The 22,421-nt window shown below is 38.1% G+C and overlaps 1 protein-coding gene across 3 annotated transcripts in view; it reads left to right on the forward strand.

The window, feature by feature from the left end:
- The window catches only part of CNTNAP5 (contactin associated protein family member 5), an 866,498-nt gene that overhangs the window by 700,012 nt on the left and 144,065 nt on the right, over positions 1 to 22,421 (forward strand). For all 3 annotated transcript variants that reach the window (XM_060016951.1, XM_060016952.1, XM_060016953.1), the window contains one exon: positions 12,447 to 12,603. In XM_060016951.1, coding sequence (XP_059872934.1) covers positions 12,447 to 12,603 — 157 coding nt within the window. The remainder of the gene's footprint in view (positions 1 to 12,446; positions 12,604 to 22,421) is intronic.

Here is a 22,421-nt window from a genome sequence, read left to right on the forward strand (position 1 = left end):
TTAAATGTCTATTTTAAGCTAAACAGTGGTTATTGTTCATACGAAAACTATTAGAATCCTGATGGATTTGCTATTATTGTTTCCTGTTGGAGACGTTCCTTATCCTTGTTATATGGACAACAAACACAAATAGATACTTAGCAATTTTCCTGACTAGATAAAAAAGAGGATTAATTGCAGATGAAATGAGTCATGGGAAGTTTGACTATATATATGTAAAAATAATTGAAACCAACATTCTTTTTACGTTTTTAGTATCTCTGAAATTGGAATGAATTTTACAATTAATGTCATATTTTAGTTGAACTCGTAGTCAATTTTCATTTTTAGTGGTGCATAAAACAATGACACAACTTATGTATAGCAACTGGCATTTGATGAAATATGATAGTTGCTCTTCACAATTCCAGAATAATCAGAGACACTTAGGATACAATAATATCCTCTATTTTGGAATAAATTCCGTAGAACCAGAAATGAGTCCTGGATCTTAGGTCTTGCTTAAATTGGTCCTAGAAACCTGTTAACCCTCAGAAGAACCTTCCCCCCCTTGGTAATATGCTCGTTTCTCTAATGTGATTCTAGACTTTGAAGAGCAACCAACAATGCATTAGCTGTCTCTGTCAACTGAAAGGCCCCTTAACTGACTTGTTGCTATTGACTGAGATCCTAGAAGGAGGCCTCTGTTAATGGTATATCCTGATAGGAGACAAGGAATAGGTTTGCCAACATTGGAGTTGAGTCTAGATATAGTATATCATGTTCTAGTCCAATCACTTAGCTTTTCCTGGTGATAGCAACAAAGTGACTTTTGCAGAATGAAGCCCCACATCATGTTATCTGATAAAATATATGCCTGACTGGGAGCAATATAGCTACACATTTCTTGATAATGTTCCTGTCTCAAATCTTAGGTAAAATAATTCATCTTTGGGGGAATTGTATTGGAATTACCTTTAAGAGTGTTTATACTGTAATATCTTTTACATAGGATAAGGCAGTAGACATTGTGTGTGTACGTGTGTGTACAGTTATATATATCTACAAACATGTATGTATGATATATATGTGTAATATATACATACACATACACATATATATTCAGTTGTTATTTAAAAAAATTACTGTGTCTAGTATTTGCTGGGTGTATAATGATTACTAATCATCCCTGCCCTTAGGTAGATCACTGCCAAGCTCTTGTAATATTGCTTGCTTTCTACCTTTTATGATGAGGAAACATAGCATCTGGTACACTGTAAGTCCTACATAAACACTAGTTAATATTTTTTCACTTTTTTAATTTAGAAAATTACTTTGTATGGACACAAATGGTTAATCAATGTTTTCAACTGGTCATTTTATCTAATGTTTAAAATGTAAAGCAGGGGCTTCCCTGGTGGCGCAGTCGTTGAGAGTCTGCCTGCCGATGCAGGGGACATGGGTTCGTGCCCCGGTCCAGGAAGATCCTACATGCCGCGGAGCGGCTGGGCCCGTGAGCCATGGCTGCTGAGTCTGCGCATCTGGAGCCTATGCTCCAGCATGGGAGAAGCCACAACAGTGAGAGGCCTGCATATCACAAAAAATAATTAAATAAAAATAATAAAATATAAAGCAGTCTTTTAAATGGCATATTCCTGTTCGGAAACCAAAATTACCACTTTCATACATTTTTTGATTGTAGAATATCTTTCAGAATAATTAAATGACCTTTGTGGGCACTCATGGAACAACAACAACAAAAAATCCTTGAAGGCAGGAAACTCATAGCCTCGCTTTAGTTTTTGTTATGTACCCTGCAAATAACCATAAACAGGAGAGTGGTTAATAAATATTATTCAGATTTGGGGATGTGAAATAGGAGATACAGGCATGAACTCCTATTTTTATTACTATCATTATGCTGATGATCCTCTGGCCACTTCTCTCTGGTCTGTGTAATTGCAAAGTTCTTCATATTTTATTCATCACAAAAGCTGCTCTGTGCCCATTCTTCTTATGCTGCTGCCTTGCACTGTTTCCAAACCTTCCTAATGAATATGATCTGTGAGCTCCATCAACTTTCTGTCTGTGCCTTGTTCAGACCTCTAAAGAATATGAGACTTACAGCCATCAGTTATGTTTCAAGTACAGAAATAAATAAATAGGGGTTTGTTGTTTGTTCATTAACACTGTGCAAAGCAAGATCACTTCGTCTCCTTCATGATCTCGTTGATGAATTTGCTCACCTATTATAATTTGGAAAAGCTTGATTCATGTAGATATTTATGTAAAGCATTCCAGCTAGGTCTTTCATTTTTCTTCTCTTCTTATCTTTTTTTTTTTTTTAACATAACCAGGTAATGTCTACCAACCGTCAGTGATAGAATGTCATGGACAGAATTGTGATTAATTCTTCTTGTATCTGTGATTGTGTTTATGTGTTTAAAAAAGAAGAAATAGAGCGTTATTGCTGGAGGTGGATCAAAGCAAAAAGATGGAGAAAAAAAGAAGGAATGAGAGAAGTGAAAACAATTGGGGGAAGGGAGAGAGGGACATAAGTGAGAGAAGAGAGGGAAAAAGGGAAGAAAGATGGAAAGAGGGGAGAGAGAGAAAGAGTAAGAGTGAGGGGGAGAGAGAGACAGACAGAGAATGAAAAAGAAAAAAAAGGAAAAGGAGAACCAGAGAGAAGAGGAAAGAAGAAATTAAAAAGAAGATTCAGGCAAGAAAGGGCATGGCAGGGTGTATGTGTTTATTTCTAACTTTCTGCAATTTACATGGAATCTGTATTAGTTGATTAAACAGTAGGAGTGTCTTACATAAGCATTCTCACCCTCTGTTACATGTTTTTCACACAAAAAGTCCCACAAAATATGCCATCGTCAGGAAGAATTTACAATATGGTTTAAAGTCTCATGCTATAAACCATAGTGGGTTAGTTGTCGCCTTGGCAAATGGTAACAAAGACTTAGAGGTGGTTTATCAACCTGAATGATCACAATGGCATTTTGATTAGCAATGCAACATTTACTCCTTTCTCACTTTATTTAACACAGTTATTGATTTATTGAGTGCCTTTATTTCATGAAAGATTAGGAGCTATTGGGGAATATGGATGTGTGAATACCTCTGTGTGCCTATTTTATGTACATACTCATAGGATAATGAGTGATAAATATTCTTCATGCTTTGTGAGGAAGTTTTGGAAAATACTGATGTGTCCACCAAACAACCCAGGAAAGAATGCAGGACTGGAGAATCTAGACTTTTTAGACATTTGTGTATAAGTAACAGATGAAATATCTATGAAGGACAAAGAAAAATATTTCATATCGCCAAGGGCCAGACCCACCAAAAGGTTGTGAGTGGGAAGGATTCTGGTAAAAACAAGAGGATGGATGAATGGAGAGACCAATGAGTAGACACAGAGAGGAATAGGATGGATAGAGGCCAAAGTTCATCATCTTCCCATCAAAACAGATGAAAAGTGAGCATGGGAGACATTTGACACAAGAAGTGGGAGAGGGTAACATTTTTTTCTTTCTTTTTTGAGTCAGAGTAGAAGAAAATTAAGAGAACTTGAACTGGCCCTCCCTAATCTTTCCAAAATATGAAACAGAGTTTGCTAAAGAAAATGAACAGCAGTGGGTTGGGGATGTGGGTTAGAGAAGGATGGATAACTTTGGGAGATACTTCTTTGTGGGGTGGGTAGAGAAAGAAGGATAACTGGAGATGGTTCTCTTGGGGAAACTTCTAGGGAATTCATGAGACGATTAGCAGCATCAAATGCACACTACCATTTTTCTATTAGAACAAGACAAAACAGAAGAAATTAGTTCATAAAAATTTCAGTGACCTTTTCCTCAGTTACAAGTTAAACTTAATCTTTGTTATGTATTTTATTCATCTTCTCCTATCATGATATCTTTCTTTAGCAGAAATGAATATAATCTAATGCACATATTTTGATAATGAAATTAAATCTGAAACTAAGCTTATTCGTACTTAGCAATCTGCAGTGTCATTGAATAAGAATTTTTCAAAAATAAAAGGGAGTATTTGAACATTTTTGAATAAGGTTCGAACCTTCTAACCAGTGATTCTAAAATTTTAGCGTGCAACATTTCAGCATCACTTTGTATGATAGAAATGGAGAATTTGAAGCTTCACTCACTGCGTGTCTGGGAAAAGATGCTGTGAACCCGTGCTCTTACAAAAACGCCAGATTATTTTGATTAAAGTCAGGCAGAAACAACATTTTGAGAAACATTGATCCAAGATTTCTAGAGGGAAATTTCAATAGGTTCCTTATTATATGATGGCCTATCACTTCCTTAGGTATCTGTTAAGCAAAATTATAGGAGTTCAGGCAAATCAGTCTTAGAAACAATGGTAATCATTGGAACATTGTGTTTGCAGGTATTTTTGTTTGATTGATTCTTAGGTAAATAATAAATAGACCAATATAATTGGGGAGATAATGCAGTTTGAAATATTCCCAAGATATTAGGAATGCATACTCAGTAAGGCCCTGTGCTTTTGCCAATAAAATAATTATTTGATGCATATTCATAATTTCAACTCAAGACCAATTTCTATGAACAAATACCATCCTGTTTCTATTTATCATAGGACTAGATTTCATAAGGTACAATAAAAATATTATTTTGGGGTTTGGACCCACAAGATCTACATTCAAGTTTTCCTATCTGTGTGATCTTGAGAAACTTATCCTTCATTAGCTTCAATTTATCTGTAAAATAAAAATGAAAAACTTCACTAAGCTGTTAGGAGGGTTGAATGACATAACTTATGTGAACCTTGTTTTGAGTCTAATGGTATGAAAATCCAACTTTCTTCCACTGGCTGGAAAACAGAAAAGGAAGGTATATTCAAAAAAGGGATGAATTTAGAGTTTTCTCCAGAACTGTACTCTTCACTAAACTTTAGCCTTTTTTTCCCTCTTGACTTTCTACACATTGTTTAAAATTCTACCTCAAATTTATTTTATTCTAACTTGAGTTAAAGGTAATATTTAACATTTTTTTCTCATTTACTACATTGTGAGGGTCCAAATGGCAGGGTTTATATTTATTCTGTTTTTTATACTCTAACCAGGCAAATGTCTTGTCCAGATACTTTGTCATTTTGTTAAATACACAAATGAAGTGGTACGGGGACACCTTTATGTACGGTGATCTCATTCTATGCCACGTTTATAGTAAGCACTTGTTCGAAGCCTTGATGGGTGTCATTCTCTGGGCCTATCACTAAAGTGACAAAAAAAATGTTTGATGTCTTCAATGATGGCCTAAAATGCCAACTATGAATATACCTCTATAAAGACTAAAGGCCGCATAACCATATACGTTCCTGAAACAATTTTTTAAATGTCATCTGTGTGAAATCCTTCTGTGCTGATGTTTCTTTTTCTTGGCATTTAGTCACTTGTTGATTCACCAAAGAAGAATTTAATTCTTAGCACAAACCAGGAACATTCTACATGCTGGGGATATAGTCATGAACAAGACTTAAAAGCCCTTTCTCCAACTCTAATGACAAATGAGGACCATGTTAAGCAAACAAACAGCAACAAACAAACAAAGTATGATTTCAGGTGGTCCTAAGTATTCCTAAGAAAATAATGGAGTGACTTTGGAGTATTGTAAATAAGGTCAACGGGGAAGAGGTGAGCTTTAATTTCAAGATCCAATGATACAAGACAATCAGGCACTGTAAAAACCCATGAGAAGTTGGATTTGGGCAGAGACAGTAAACCCAGAAGAGCATCTGTGCGGGCCTGAGGCACAGCCAGTACAGCTGGAGCCAGGGAGGAAGTAAGGCTGAAAAGTTCAGGAACCGGATGTACGGGGCCTTAGGGGCCACAGGAAGACGCTGGGTTTTATTCTTGTATTGAGCTAATATCGGAGGACTTTTTAAAAATTGAAGTATAGTTGATTTACAATGTTGTGTTAGTTTCAGGTGTATAGCAAAGTGATTTAGTTATATATACTCTTCAGATTCTTTTACCTTATTGGTTATTAAAAAATGTTGAGTATAGTTTCCTGTGCTATACAGCAGGTCCTTGTTGTTTGTTTTATACAGAGGAGTGTATATATGTTAATCCCAAACTCCTAATTTATCCCTCCACCACCCTCCACCTTGGTAACCAGTATGGAGGTTCCTTAAAATACTAAAAATAGAATTACCATATGGTCCAGCAATCCCACTCCTGTGCATATATCTGGAGAAAACTATAATTCAAAAAGATACATGCACCACTCTGTTGATAGCAGCACTGTTCACAATACCCAAGACATGGAAACAACCTAAATGTCCACGGACAGATGAATGGATAAAGAAGATATGGTACATATATACAATGGAATATTACTCAATCATAAAAAAGAATGAAATATGCCGTTTGTAGCAGCAAGGTTGGACCTAGAGATTGTCATACTAAGTGAAGTAAGCCAGACAGAGAAAGACAAATATCATATGATATCGCTTATATGTGGAATCTAAAAAATGATGCAAATGAACTTATTTACAAAACAGAAGTAGACCCACAGACATAGAATACTGGAGGATTTTAATCAGAGAGATAAATCATCTGAATTAGACTTTAGAAGTCCCTGTTTCCTGCTGTAAGAATACCTTTTAGGGGATGGAACAACAGTGGGGGCAGGGATTTCACTGTTGCGTCTGTTGTAATCACCTACAGCGATCACTGTGCTTTGGCATGGGTCTGTCATTGACTAGCCGAGCTACCTTGGGCAAGTAATGTATCCTCATCTGTAAAATGAGATAAAAGTATTTACCTCATAGTGTTGTTGTGGAGATTGTCAAACTAGGGTATAAAAAGTGCATATAACTTCCTGATATTTTAAATGCTCAATAACTGTTGGATTTTTTAAAAATTAGGATTACTAGTTAAAAACAGACACATAAGCCTTAATACACAGATTGATTGCAATTCTCTATTTCTCTGATTGTGTGTAGACATTAGGTATTTCCCTGATTGTGTGTAGACATTAGGTATTTTACTTTTCTAAATTTGTTTCCCATTCATTAATTGTTTACTATATTAATCAGTATAGGTTAACTATACTATAGGTATACTATGGTAATAAATAAGCCCCACTCCGAGTCCATGGGTCTTAACACAATGAAGATTTCTTTCTTCTCACATTAGTTTGATGTGGTTACAGGAATACCCCTCCATTCTTGTCACCCCACATCTGGAAACTACTGCTTTCAAGTCTGTCCTCTCAGAGAAATTGTGGAATAAACTAAAGGTCTTATTCCCATACTACAGTGTTCATTTAGTATTATCAGTTCCCACAAATTTATAATAATTGTCATTTTCTCTAGCTGGTCATTTTTCCCTGCAAGGCTCACATTATCTCTATATGTTTTTGGCACATTAAAAAGTCAGAAAGTCTGTGAGTCATTGGGAAGGTGGGTGTTCAGGACATGAGAGCTTCAGGGACCCAGATCCTTGAGTCCAGATTTGCCTTCAGCGACTGTATGACTTTGAACAAGTCATTTAACCTTGCTAGGATTCTTCATTGCAGGTCTTCCAATAAAATATACTATCAAAATGCAAATTATTATTATATTACCCTACAAAAAATTAAAACAATGCAAATAGAATCATTTAAGTTAATCATTTTGTCTACCTCTTTGCCTAACCATGAAGAATCCCTGTGGTACATTCTAGTGAGGTTTGTTCAGTACAGGTTGAAATGACCTCATCAAAGTGATTTTTATCATTTGTTTTGAGAGGTGGTATCATTAATCTTTTATGCAACCCCCTCCTTTCTGGGCTCACTTCAGTTAAATAGGCAGGGAGAAGAGAATGTTGAACAACATTATAAAAATGTTAATTCCTAATGTCACTGACTAGCTCTTAATCACGCTATTAGACATATGTTCTGATTTAATGATCCTAATCAGCATGCAGTCAGACCAAGATTGACTTTGATGAATGTCTGACATTATTTTGTGATATGGAAGAGGTTGTTTTTCTTGTGGTCTAAACCTTTCCGTAGAAATTACATTCTATTTAGAAAGAAAGAGAATGTAAAATACTTTCTTTGGTTTCCAGAATCTTCTTTCCTAAACCAGCATCTGGATGATTTGTGTTTTGATCATAGAATGAAACATTTGGGTGCAGTCATCTGTAATTATTTGTCCTTACAACTTTGGTGGCTCCTTCCTCTTATTTTTAAGCTCAAAATACTTAACTACCATCAATGAGATAAGATATCTTTAGAATGTGCAAAAATCTCGTTATTTCAAACCGTTGCTTCCTAACGATGCTGTAGTGAAAATCGGATCCCCTTTCCTTGTGCCTCTTACTTGCACCCTTTTCCCTGGTGGCACCATTTGCTGAAGTCCTTCTCAACACAAAGCTTCCAGTCAAATGTCACCATTTCCATGAAATTAAAATCATTTCCATAAACCATTTCTCAGGAATCTTGGACAAAATTCATAGCTTCTTCTTCTGGACTTTCCTAGCATTTTATTCACTTCTATATTTTGACCCTAATCTCATTCTGACTTACATTTCTTTTAGCTGTGTATATGTCCTTCTTCCTTAAATGTTATGAACTCCCTAGGGGCAGTGATAGTCTATTAAAATTTGTATAGCTAGGATATCTCCCCGTGACCTTCACACAGCATAGAATCAAGCAATAATTGAATGGAATGATTATATATATGTATATATATAATATAATATACACTCATAATTATATCATTTCTTTTAATCACAGTTTTATAAATCATGCATATACATATATGTATGCATGTATAGGTTTTATAAATCCTATATATGCATATGTGTGTATGTATGTGTGTGTGTGTGTGTGTGTATATATATATATATATGGCTTTGAATCTTGCGTCACCTAGAGGTGGAGGCTGTGACAGGTGACAGTCAATGATCATCCATGGGAATAGTTTCTCCAAAGTTCTATGCAGAATTTCTAAAGGAATACATGGGTGGGAGCACTGAGCCAGGAGGAGATAAGCCAGGACCCTGAGCACTGGGGAAACTGCTCTCTAAATTTCAGGAAGATCCAAGCACCATATTAGAAGGGGACAAAGGTGGTGTGAGAGTCTGGGTTACCCTGCCAATAACTGGGACTTGAGTTGGGATGGACTCAGAGTGAACACAGACTGGGTTCAAGTAAAGGGATATGCGGCAGTAACGAAGGGTCTTCCTAAGGGACTGCTAAAATGTCGGCTCTAACTGCTTACATTTATGGGCCAAAAGATAGATAATTAGTTGAGCCAAACAGAATTGGTGTTTCTCTTTATCTTCCTCATTCACCGATGTCTCTTTATTTATGTTTCCAACCAAACTGCAGTTGAAAGCAGGACTGTCCTTGATCACTGTGTTTTACTTCCTTAGAATCCCTACAGAATTTTTGTATGTGGTTGATATTTGCTTTGTGTTTTATCAGTGATTGCCACAATAATGCTATACTGCCAGTTGCCACGGCTCAGTGGCATAGAGTGTTCAGGACTTTTTTTCATGCTCACAGGTCTGAGCGTCAGGCAGGATGGCTGTGCTCCGTGTGCCACATCCTGAGGTCCACCATCTGGATTGTGTTCTCCCGTGTGTGTGACCATCTGGATTGTGTTCTCCCGTGGTGTCAGAGGTGGTCCCAGGAGCAGTGGTCTAGACTGAGCTGACATGCCATCATTTCAGTCTGTGTTCCAGCGGGGAAAGCAAGTAGCAAGACCAAGACATCAGTGGGGCGGGGATATTTACTACTCCCATGAGCCCACTATAACACATGCAGGAAATCCAATTTCTCCAGTGGCCAAAATTTGGAGAAATGGTGCCGATTCTCTTCCTGACTACATCATTAGAGTCATGAATGAAAAAAAATCAGTCACCCTTTTTGATCGTCAGTTTCTTCATTTGTTATGTTCCAGCTCATACTCCTTGGGGGAATAATCACAAACCTGGGACATCTAAGAGGAAAATTCTGCTGTAACCCTCCTGCTCTCAAATATATGTGTGTGTTTCTTCTTTATTCTCTATATTTCCTTTTCTTTCTTCTTGCTCATTGATATTCAATCAGTCAAAACAGTTTGCGACTTTTATACTAATTGTCAGACATGAGGAGGGGATCCCAAGCCTCAGTGACACAAGGCACTGGTAGATTCGAAACAAAACAAAGTGTTGAGCGGCTACGGGCACTTCTAGGGATTTAAGGCACCAAGTAAGAATTGGTGAACCTACTAGAAGGCAACATTTGCACCAGAGTGTACACAAATTGGTTTTTCAGCATTGAGACCATTGATAATAATGCTATTAATAAGATCACAACTTTGATTCTGCTTATAAACAAAAATAATTCATGATGACATTGAATTTCACCATGTGATCAGGATTCTTGATTATGGAGGAGAGGTCTGGAAAGTGCCAGGAGGGAGAAGTGGAGAGATTTCTTCCCATATCTTGTGCCCAAAGCCAACATTCGCAAACATCTGAACACACAATGTTTTACCCTTGTGTTACCTGGACTCACACACTGGGACGATCCACCTAAGCTTACCTCAGTCCTGAAAGTGCTTTTTGTTCTAAGTAAACCCACCAGACCTCTAGGCCACTTGAGTATGGCTTATCTGAACTAGTGGTTAGAAAGAAAGCAATTCATTTGAACTAGTGTCCAATGATTATAGCTGTTTGGAAATAGCTTAAATGGATTTGTACTGTTTAGAATTATTCTTTAAAAAGAAGATACTAGTGAACAGACATCTCTAACTTGGATTCTAACTTAAAAGCTAACAAAGGGATTTGAAACATTTTAGACAGTGTGAAGAGTAGTGTTTTGGGGTGAGTATAGTCCTTCAGGCTGTCTGCCCCCTGACTCAGCGCCCCTAAGATACTTTTGTGTTTCTTAGTATTTGTTTTATCTTCTTCTCATTACTTACAGGTTCTTGGAAAACCCAGATTGTCACTCTCTTCCTACTTGCCTCAGTGACTTCCATAAAGATGTTAGTAATGAATGCAATTCAGAGAAAGTTGTTGCTATTTGTATACATGAATAATTTGTAAATTATATGTTTGTACATCAGGAGTTGTATATGAAATCAAGTCTTGACTAGGCAGAATTCCAACCTAGCGCCATCCTCAGACAAAAGTTACTATTCTACTTTAAAATGATAAATCATGAAAAATGGCTCTCAATAACTACTTCTTTCATTTTTAAGAAATAAACACATATTAAGTGCCTGTTGTATGCCAAACAGAAACAGACCAGTGGTTTCCAAAGAGGAACTAGGCCTAACCCCATTCAGCCTAAGGGTGTATAACACCTCTATCTCTGCCTACATCTGTTGTTTTGGATATCTTATCATCTTCTGGATAATAATTTTTATCTACTTAAATATTCCCAATTATACAAGATAACTTCAACAGATTTTACTAAACTAAACTTTGCAAAGAAAAAAGAATTGAAAATTGACAAGGACAAGACTCAAAAATAGTTTTCTGTTAACTACATAAACCAGAAATTAGAGGTTGCATCCTAGCTTTGTATGGGTTAAATATGACATACAGAGGGATTTCATTGGCCTATGCAGTATTGACCTTCATAATATTTCTTTTGTCCAAATTTTTGAACTTCAAATATTGTGACTTCTCTTTAAAAAATTCAAAAGATATGGTAAGCCTGGCGTTAATCTTTGTCATGACAGAAATCAGTGTGGGGTAAGACAGGGCCACCCTGTCCTCTGAGCCAACACTCTCCCCCTCACCTTCGTGTCCACCCCTCCCCACAGTCTACCAGAAACTGAGGACTAAGGTCGGGCTAATATTGGCCCTCATGCTACTATTTATCGTTTTGTAGTTTTAAAAGGAAGTTAATTTTTGTATCTATATATTCAATATTTTTGGTCTAAGGTCTAGCCCAGTTTACTCAATTGTGATGCCTGCCTGATTTGGTTAGAATTTGAGCTTGTGACCTTGAATCTAAACATTGTGATTAATCAATATCCTATTATAGAAACGCTTTTCATGGAAGTGTTGTTTATATGAGCACATGTATATAGATATCTCTTTATGTGTGTGCATATATAGAGAGAGAGATAGAGAGAGAGAAATAAAAGAAAGGAAGGAAGGGAGGAAGGAAGGAAGAAAGAAAAAGAAAGAAGGAAAAAAAAAGGAAGGAAGGAAGGAAGAAAGAAAGAAAAAGGGAAAGAAAGAAAGGAGAGATAACAGAAGTGAAGGAGAAAGAACAGAAGGGAAAAGAGGAAGGAAAGAAGGGAGGGAGGGAGGGATATATATACATTGTACATATGTATGCACAAATGTATATATATATATGTGCATACATACGTACAATGTATATATATCCTTCGAGACATTTTCATCTCAGTTTCTGTGACATCCTCTGTGCTTTTTCAGGCTTGCTCCATTCTGACCTGTGAAGCATCTTGTCTTTCAGATGGAACCCCACTGACCTGGTGGATCGGACGGTCCAATGAAAGACACCCCTACTGGGGAGGCGCCCCTCCCGGAGTTCAGCAGTGTGACTGTGGCCTAGACGAGAGCTGCCTGGACATTCGACACTTTTGCAATTGTGACGCTGACAAGGACGAATGGTAATGGGCGTCCTGAACCCTCTGCACTCGTGGAGGATGCCCACGAAGGGATGCATAAAATGTCCCCTAAGATAAAAGAGAATAGATGAGAGATTCAATATGAACTAGGGCTCCTGAATAAGGGTGATTGCTTTAACTTTGGAAATTTCTAGTCCTCGTACTTTCAGGGCTATTGCTGAAGTTTTTAACACATAGCGTGTTGCCACACCATCACCCCTTTATATTCTGAACATTCCATTTTCAACAGGAGAATGAAATGTAATATTTAGCTTTGTGATTTAGTCAGCATTTCTGTAATGTGTAGAATATAGGCTTTGGGAGAAGGTGTGGGAGATAGGGATGTGTAATTATACAGACTGTTTCTTTATTCTCCCATTGTCCCACTGATGATCCAGTCACTGGCCTGCCCTATTATTGCCACTAAAAATAGAGAAAAGAAAATTTATATTTATTAAACACCTATTTAATCCTCATAACAAGCTATTAATTCTTTTTTTTGTATTATTTTTTATTGAAGCGTAGTTGATTTACAATATGTTAGTTTCAGGTGTACAGCACAGTGATATATATATTCAGTTTCTTTTCCCTTATAGATTATTACAAGATATTGAGCATATATCTTGTAATAATCTATAAGCATATATCTTGCAATGATCATACATTTCCTGTGTTATACAGTAGGTCCTTTTTTATGATTTTTAAAAAATTTTGTATTGAAGTATACTTGTTTACAATGTTGTGTTACTTTCAGGTGTACAGCAAAGTGATGCAGTTATACATATACATATATCTATTGTTTTTCAGGTTCTTTTCCCATTTAGGTTATTATAGAATATTGAGTAGAGTTCCCTGTGCAATACAATAGGTCCTAGTTGATTGTCTATTTTATATATAGTAGTGTGCATATGTTAATCCCAACCTCCTAATTTATCCCTCCTCTCCCCTTTCTCCTTTGGTAAACATAAATTTGACAGAGAAAACAAACCTATTAATCTTTCATAATTTTCTCACTTTTGCACCTTAAGGTAGAGGAATGTAGATTACAGAGAGGTTAAATACTTTTCTCAAGGACGCACAGGTCTATTAAGAGGTGTATCCAGAATTTGAATTCAGGTATAGCTGAGGCCAGACTCTCTCTTCCTTCCCCACAGCAAGTTACTTTTGTAGATAAAGTTTAGTTTTAGTTCTCATGGCCATCACATGTAGTTTTCCTTTGCCCTGCAGGTCAACTGCTTATTTTTTTTTACTGTACTGATTATGAAAATATGCACAGAACATTTCCAAACCCACTTTGGTTTTGACTGAATTTAAGACATTCTTTGGTTTTGGCTTTATAATTGTACTTGCTTCATCAAATGCTGCTCAAGTATAGTTAAGAATTCCTATGTCAACCTGCTCTCAACCTAGTGGAAATGGCTTTTAAGTACTTTCCCTTCACTATTTAAATTGATAACAGCAGGAATGTTTCAAATAAAATTTTAGGTCCACTTGAAACTCAGTTCAGTGAGGAAAAGACCAAGAATGCGGTTCCATCAGGTTACACTAGATGGACCACAGCTTCAGAATGTTGTAGGGCTGCTTGGGCCCCAAGTCATGTGACCTGAGTCTGATCTCAGAGAGACAGCAGTGAGCAGTCTTGAAGCAGGATCTTAGTTCCCTGCCTAGGAATTGAACCTGAGTAGCCTGGATGAAAACTAGGAATCCTAGCCACCAGTCCACCAGGGGGTAGAGACTGGGAGCAAAATTGCCCTGGCTCTTGCCCTCATTTGAAAGCAAGGCTGTTTCAAGGAGGAAAAAACTACAGAAACAGGTACAAAGTTTATTCTTAGAAACACAGCACAACATGTGGGAGAGCACACAGGGAAGCAGTTTATTTAGACAGAAGCAAAACAGGAATACACACCCAGGGAGAAAGGGTGTGGGCATTCTCCCTAATGAGGAGGACCACAGTAACAATGTGCTTAAGTCATTTATGTAGAGGCAGTTCTTCTGGGTCTTTGTTCTCCTCTGCCAATTATTTTGCTTCTTTTCCCACATCCGACCTATCTTAGGGCCCTTCCCAATATGCGTGCACATCTTTTTGCCAAGATGGATTCCAGCATGGAGGCCTTTGGGAGCTTTGACAAGACTTACTATGGGATGGCGCCCCCTCCCTTTTTGACCCCAGAGGAGCCTCCCTGCACATGTGCCATTGGGGAGGTCTCCTTGACCTCAGGAGTGATAGATGTGGTCCCCCTATCTCTTTACTCCAGCAGAGATCAGCTCCTGCCATTAACTTTGTCCTTGGAGTGTTAGGGAAAACAGAGCTCCAATTTACTCTGTTTGACAAACTCCCCAGCTGCTCAGCCCAGGGGCCCAGCTATCTTCTACCTCAGGTTCTTTCTCCTAACATCGCGATCTTCACAGGGGTCAAATCAGATGCAGTTGACTGGACTTCTCCATTTTGTGCACTCCCACTCTACCCTGCAGAGCCCTCTATCACATCTTGGAGGCCGACAAACCAAAAATAACTCTTGTTCTGTTCGGAGACTGTGTCTCTTTTAACATTATATCCCTGAAGACCTACTCTGTGTAGAGTAGAAGATGATGGTAGTTAGTTGAATAGATGAATGTAGAAGACCTTTGAGGAGGAGGAAGGATCCCAGAATGGCACCTACAAGCTTGAGAGATGTGTGGAAAGGCTAAATGGTTGTGTGGCCAGGAAAACATAGTCAAAATCCTCTGCAACCAGCAGCTTAGATTTGCTCAGTTTATTTTGATTTTTTTAATTTCCCTTCACTATGCTGACATGAGAGATGTAAGATTCATAGACTTACATGGAAACATGTTCATTTTATTCTGTATCATCAGAGAAGTTGGTAAGGGGGGCAGAATATAAAGAGTTATTGAGAAGGGGAAGTATTTCTCCTAAGTGCCTTCAATTCTCACTCGCTTGTTGACTGAATTCTTGATCTTTGCTCACTGTTTCCTTTCCTTTCATGAAACTCTTTCCATACCTAATTATGCCTCAGTGCCTTCCCTTCCTAGAGTTCAAATGACCATGTCTGGGCTTAATTTAAGGAACACTGAGGAGCAGGGCTGGAGAATCCCATCACATCACTTAAAAGTGGAAACTTAGACCATCATATTGAAATGCTGCTACTCTCTCTTCTCCAAGACTTCCCACTGATCGTCTCTTCTACTCTGATTCCAGCCTCTCCCTCCTTTGACCTTCTTACTCGTTCACTAACATTTGAACCCCCCCTATTGACTTCATCATTGAGGTTGTGCTCAGAGAAACTTTTCCTCAACTCTGGTGCCGTCATACCTCTTCCAACATGGATTATTGCATATTTCATAAGCCTTTCCTCTTCCTTTAGAGCCAGGGGAAAAGCCTCATCATGTGCCACTTTCTGTGGCCAGCAACCTTTTATTTAATTTTAGATGTAGGTTTTGTTCAACAATCAACCTATGAAGGATCAAGAGAAAAGATCTGAACTTCCCTTTGTAAAGATGCCCACTTTACCATGGCTGTCCTAGAGTTAAGTTGAATATCTCATATATATATATATATATATATATATATATATATATATATATATATATATATATATATATATATATATATATATATATATATATATAATACAGGGTATAGTGTATAAAATACTAAGAACATTTCAGTGTATGATTGTTAAGTGACAATGTTTCCTAGGAGTTGCAATATAGTAAACTGCTATCTACTAAATACTATACAAGCCTAAAATCAGTTTTCTGATTCACTTTACCAATCCAGGTGAGATCAGGAATTTCCTTTTATCATTCTCCTGAGGGAGCAGATTCGGATTTAACTCTTCTAGATTTCACTGTTTTAGGACAAGTCATAACCTGTCATAAACGATTCTGGAAAATAACTTATTATAGAGGCAACTGTACGTACTATTCCAGCTGACATTTACTCATATATCACATGTCTAATGAGTGCCTACTCTGTGCAGTCAGGCAGTCTGCTGTGCAGAGAAAGTCAAGGGCATTACAATCCCTGCCCTTGAGGCACTCGCAGGACAGTGGAAAAGAAAAGGCTAGTTATTTAGCAGTAAATGTAACAGTGTGATGACTTCGGTTATAGACAGAAGCACACCTGTGCTTCTGTGTCAACCTGGGGTGCCCATGTGTTGGGATAGTTCGATTTCAAGGAAAAGCGTAGTTAATTTCTGAAGGATCAGAAGAAGTGAGCTAAAGTTAGTGTAGTACAGGTAGGTGCTGCCATGTATTCAGACACGGAAATGTGAACTAATATAAAAATCACTACTTCCCCCAAATATAAGTATCTTGGTATAGTTTCTGCACAGTTTTCATGTGGGGAACTTATAGGAGATGTAGGCAGGGAAGAAGGTCAAATCCAGATCATGAAGCTTCTTGTATGTGAAATAACAATGAGAGAGCTTTGCTTTGTCTGTAACAGGGGTTGTGGACATAGAACATACATTCAGAGTGAAACACAGCAGAGCCTTGTGGGAATGCATTCATTATTTAAATATCCAATTCTATTATTTACTACAGAAAGGTAAAGCACAAAAGCTGGCACTACTATGAAATGGTCATGTTCTTTAACATTCTTTCAACCTGATTCTTAGATAACATGTGGTCCAGCTGACTTTCCATACATTTCAAACTTTTCTTTCAGACAAGCGTGCCCCTTTTGGTGTCCGGGTGCTTCTAAGAAAGCTCAAACAGTTTTACCTTATAAACTTCCCTTAAGTTTCTGCTCTTGGTAAAGTTAGTCAGAATACTGATGTGGGCTGGTATAAACAAACTCATGGTCACCAAAGGGGAAAGGTGGTGAGCAGGAATAAATTGGGAGTCTGGAATTAACATATACACACTACTATACATAAAATAGATAATCAACAAGGACTTACTGTATAGTACAGGGAACTTTACTCCATACTCTGTAATAGCCTATAATGGAAAAGAATCTAAAGAAGAATATATATATACTCATATATATATCTGAATCACTTTGCTTTACAACTAAAACTAACACAACATTGTAAATCAACTATACTCCAATAAATTTTTAAAGTTAATCATGAAAAAAAGTAAAATTAAATTACAAAATGAAAAAATTGGGAAAAAAAGTTAAGTACCGTATGCTGAAGTGTTCTTAGTATTGTATATACTATATCTCATATCATTATCCCAACAACCCCTGAGGTTGGTTTTATTAACTCCTTTCCCCAGAAAAGGAAACTGAGGCTCTGAGATGCTAAGTGGCTTGGATAAGGTCACATGACTAAGTGGGTAGAGTTGGAATTCCAGCTGAATCCAAGGAAGCCCTGCTGACTACATCCAACTAGCTGCTAAGTTGGCATTTTGGGTTACGGCAGCTGGTGAGGATGCCAGAGACCCCTCCCAGGGCATCTCAGATCATATCACTGCACTGTGCATGTTGCTTTCTGCTAAGTCAGGTTGCTCTGAGAGCCTCAGCTATCTTCCAAGACTCTGGTAATTGGTAATATTTTATTCTGTTTTAATTAACCTCTGCAACTGGATCACCTGCTGTCATATATTTCCGTGAGGCCCAAGTAAATGGGGAAAATGAGTATGTTGCGGGTAATGGGTGAAAGTAAGGCAGCTCAGAAGTGGAGGTGGGTGGAAGAAGGAAAAAGAAGTAATGCAAGGAACACCCAAGGCACAATTCCTTCTTAAAATACTAAAGGTAAGCCTCAGGGAGACGTGGATCAGGTGTACTATGGAACTGACTTCTCCTGGGGTTTCCATCCCAGCTAAAGAACTAAACAGGAAAAAAAAAAAGACAAATAAGAAAACTTGTCATGAAAAACAATCTCACAGTAAATGATTGTTTGCAAAGGAACTTCTCGTCAACATAATGATTAAGCCTATAGACATCCCCCCAATCAGGTGTTCTCTGATTTAACCACGTCAGATGGATGGGCTGCTGAGAACAAGAAAGGAAACTGGCGACAGCTCCAAGCCTGGGGATCACACAGGAGAGGGTTGGGCTGTGTGAGGGGTGGAACAACAGTCATCTGGGTAGAGGGGTACAAAATGGGACACAAAGGATGGTGGTAGAGGGATAAAAAGATGGTTGGGTGGTGAGGAGAAGCCAGAGAGATGGTCCAAGGTGTGCCTCTTCATGATGGCCCATGGCCCGAATGAAAAGTTTTCTCATCCAGACAACCAGGTAGAGCTAAGGTGAAGCTCTCTTTTCTAACAGCAGGACATTCTTTTATTTATTCATAAGCAAGTATAGACATTTTTATGTGAGTTTTAGTAACTCTGTTCTTTGCCTCTTGCCCTTACTTCACCCTTGTATGAAGCGACATGGCACAGAACAGAAGGAGGAAATGGTATAAAGTTTAAATTCTGGTTATCTGATCATCCAAAAAAGGAAACTTATTGTTCTTGTTGTTTTTTTTTTTTTAAGCAGGATATTTAAGGGATTTCTTTTTTTTCTCAGCATGTGGAGTCCTGGAGCTTCAAACTACTCTTTAGCCCTAGAGTCTACTTCTCTGCCACAAAGAAATTGTTTAATAAATGGTGCTAAGCCATGAGTGAAAGATGGGTGAAAGACTCCTGTTAAATATATTTTTACCTCTCTGTCGTTTGGTACATTGGGCCATGGTGATTCTAGAATTAACTGATATGCACTGCATTGTTGGCTGGTACCCACCTTTTATTATCTCCCCAGAAATATTTACTCAAAATTTAACCTCAACTTTTTGCTGCACGTTGATTTTCTCCCGGCTAATCAAAGTGTATCTAGAAGTGATCACGCTGCTCCCAAAGTTATCTTTTTAAACATTTGTCTTGAGCTGTTCTGTTTGTAAAGACATGTCTAAGCCAGCCCCAGGACCTTGACCTTCACAAGGGCCCTTCACTCCTTTCCCTGGAGACTTAATGAGACAATTGCCTTTAGGAAGAAGATGCTGGTTACATCCAAGAGCTTCGAGTTTTGCTGTTTCCTCACGTAGGATATTCTTTGCTCTCTCAGGCATCCTTTGATTTCCCCAAAATCTCCACCTCTGGGATCTCCACACTTAGTGCAGTGAGGATGCTTCAGACTCGGTAGTGTCCTAAATGGGGCAGGAATTCTGAATCCTGAAAGAAAAGAAAGGCTCTATCTCTTATTTTTAAAAAAAAAAATTATATTGTACAATCTCAACTGGTGGCAATTTTTTTTTTTTTTTTTTTTTTTTTTTTGTCAGTACGCGGGCGTCTCACTGCTGTGGCCTCTCCCGTTGCGGAGCACAGGCTCCGGACGCGCAGGCTCAGCGGCCATGGCTCACGGGCCCAGCCACTCCGCGACATGTGGGATCTTCCTGGACCGGGGCACAAACCCATGTCCCCTGCATTGGCAGGCGGACTCTCAACCACTGCGCCACCAGGGAAGCCCTGGTGGCAATTTTTTATTCATGAATGTTATTTATGAGCTATTCCATGTAGAGATTAGGAAGGCTTTATCTGGATTTTTACTCACTCAGTCCCCGAATTCCACATGCATCTAGCAATGTAGTCAGAGCCAGAGCCTTGGGTTGGAAAGAATATGTTTGGCAATAGTAGGTTCTTCATACATTAACATCTCAGTGAATGAATGAATGATTTTTTTTTCCTTTCTCCCCATACTCTCTTCCTAGAAAAATATGCCCTCCCCTTGCTAGGTATGTTCTGCTGTTTTATTCCTGAAATTGTCACTTAAAGTATGTATCCTGGGGCAACTTGATACTGACTGGTTTACACTAACAATCCCACGACTGGGTTTCGGATTGCTTTTATTTTATTTTATTTATTTATTTGTTTATTTATTTTGGTTGTGTTGGGTCTTTGTTGCTGCGTGCAGGCTTTCTCTAGTTGCAGCGATTGGGGGCTATTCTTCCTTGCCGTGCACGGGCTTCTCATTGCGGTGGCTTCTCTTGTTTCAGAGCATGGGGTCTAGGTGTGCGGGCTTCAGTAGTTGCAGCACGTGGGCTCAGTAGTTGTGGCTCCCAGGCTCTAGAGCGCAGGCTCAGTAGCTGTAGCTTGTGGGCTCTAGAGCGCAGGCTCAGTAATTGTGGTGCACGGGCATGTGGGATCATTGCTCCGTGGCATGTGGGATCTTCCCGGAGCAGGGCTCGAACTCGTGTCCCCTGCGTTGGCAGGCAGATTCCTAACCATTGCACCACCAGGGAAGCTCCTCAGATTGTTTTTAGATAGAGTGTTTTGTGGTACATCTGATAGAACATGATAGAAGGCATCACACACTCAAGGAAAAGCAAAAAGGAACAATACAAAAATGGGAAAGCACAACTTCTAACCAGGGTTTGATCATTTAAAACTAACATATCACATCATTATCTTACAGAATTCTAGATGGAGTAAAATAGTTAATACTTCACCAAGGGTAGCATTAAGGACTGTTTTTGTGCTTTTTGTTCAATGATGCCACCATCCTGTCGTCTATTTGGAAAATTTCCAATAAGCAATTTAAGACCTATTGGTTCCAGAAGACAAAACATAGCTATGAAATACTCTTTTTTTTATGATTATAGGAAACACAAATATAGACTGAGGCTTCAGTTGCCTCAGTTACCTGTCAAGCTGTACAACTTTATTATCTCTAAGTTGTCTGTAAAGTCACATTACACATTTTGGGTAATTGCAAAATCATGAGTAGCAGAAATAGATAGGACTCAAAGTCAATATCAAGATTAAAAGTTTGCATTTCTTTAGTATATTTTATACAACATTTTGATTTCGGCAATTGTATACCAAAAATATTATCATTTGACTTAAGAATGCAATGAGATGTTGGCTTCTATTTTAATATGCCTACTTGCCACTAAGTAGCATTACTCACCTAATAGTAGTTCTTACTCAGGACCAAATTAGAGGAGCTGCTTACCTTTTTGTCTGCTCTTTAAGTTTGCTTACAGCTCTCAGTTCTGATTTATCTGACTGAGGTATCTATATTTAACAATGCCCAAGGTGAATAATTTATCCTGATTTTTAAAATTTAGGAGTTTTTTATTACAAAATAAATATGTCCTATTATTATTATAAAAAATTCAAATATTTCAGAAATATTAAATAAAAAGGAAGCTCCTTCCTCACTATCACGTCGTATCCTCTTACTTCCACCCAACATGTAAAATTTTATACCTAGAGATAATAGTGGGGCGTGTAGGGCACATCTACATATAAATATCTTCCTATGCACATACCATATTTATTAATATGAAAGTTCATTCAGTTTTTACGAAATGTGAGATTGTATTAAATGTTATCTGCAGCTTGTTCTTCTACATGAACTATGTCTTGAAGAGCTTTGACTTGGCATCATTAAATAAGCATAAACAGGAATGCCTCCTGTCCATTTTAATGGCTGAAAAGTGAGTTGTATCATAACTTACAGTTTATCATAAAATAATAAACATTTTATTTTTACTTTGTTTATTTATTTTTTTGTGGTATGCGGGCCTCTCACTGTTGTGGCCTCTCCCATTGCGGAGCACAGGCTCCAGACGCTTAGGCTCAGCGGCCATGGCTCACGGGCCCAGCCACTCCGTGGCATGTGGGATCTTCCCGGACCGGGGCACGAACCCTTGTCCCCTGCATCGGCAGGCGGACTCTCAACCACTGTGCCACCAGGGAAGCCCTAAAAATTTTATTTTTAAATGATGTTTTAGTATTAGAAAAAAATATTGCAATGAACATTTTTGAATCTTGACATACTTTCATTTTTAAAGTTATTATTTCTATCGCATAGATTTCTGGCTTAGAATTGTTAAATCATCCACTTTTCTATTTTGATGAATGTGGCCAAATTGTTGAAGGGA

The sequence above is a fragment of the Delphinus delphis genome, chromosome 7, assembly GCF_949987515.2.
Source record: "Delphinus delphis chromosome 7, mDelDel1.2, whole genome shotgun sequence".
NCBI classification, from domain to species: domain Eukaryota; kingdom Metazoa; phylum Chordata; class Mammalia; order Artiodactyla; family Delphinidae; genus Delphinus; species Delphinus delphis.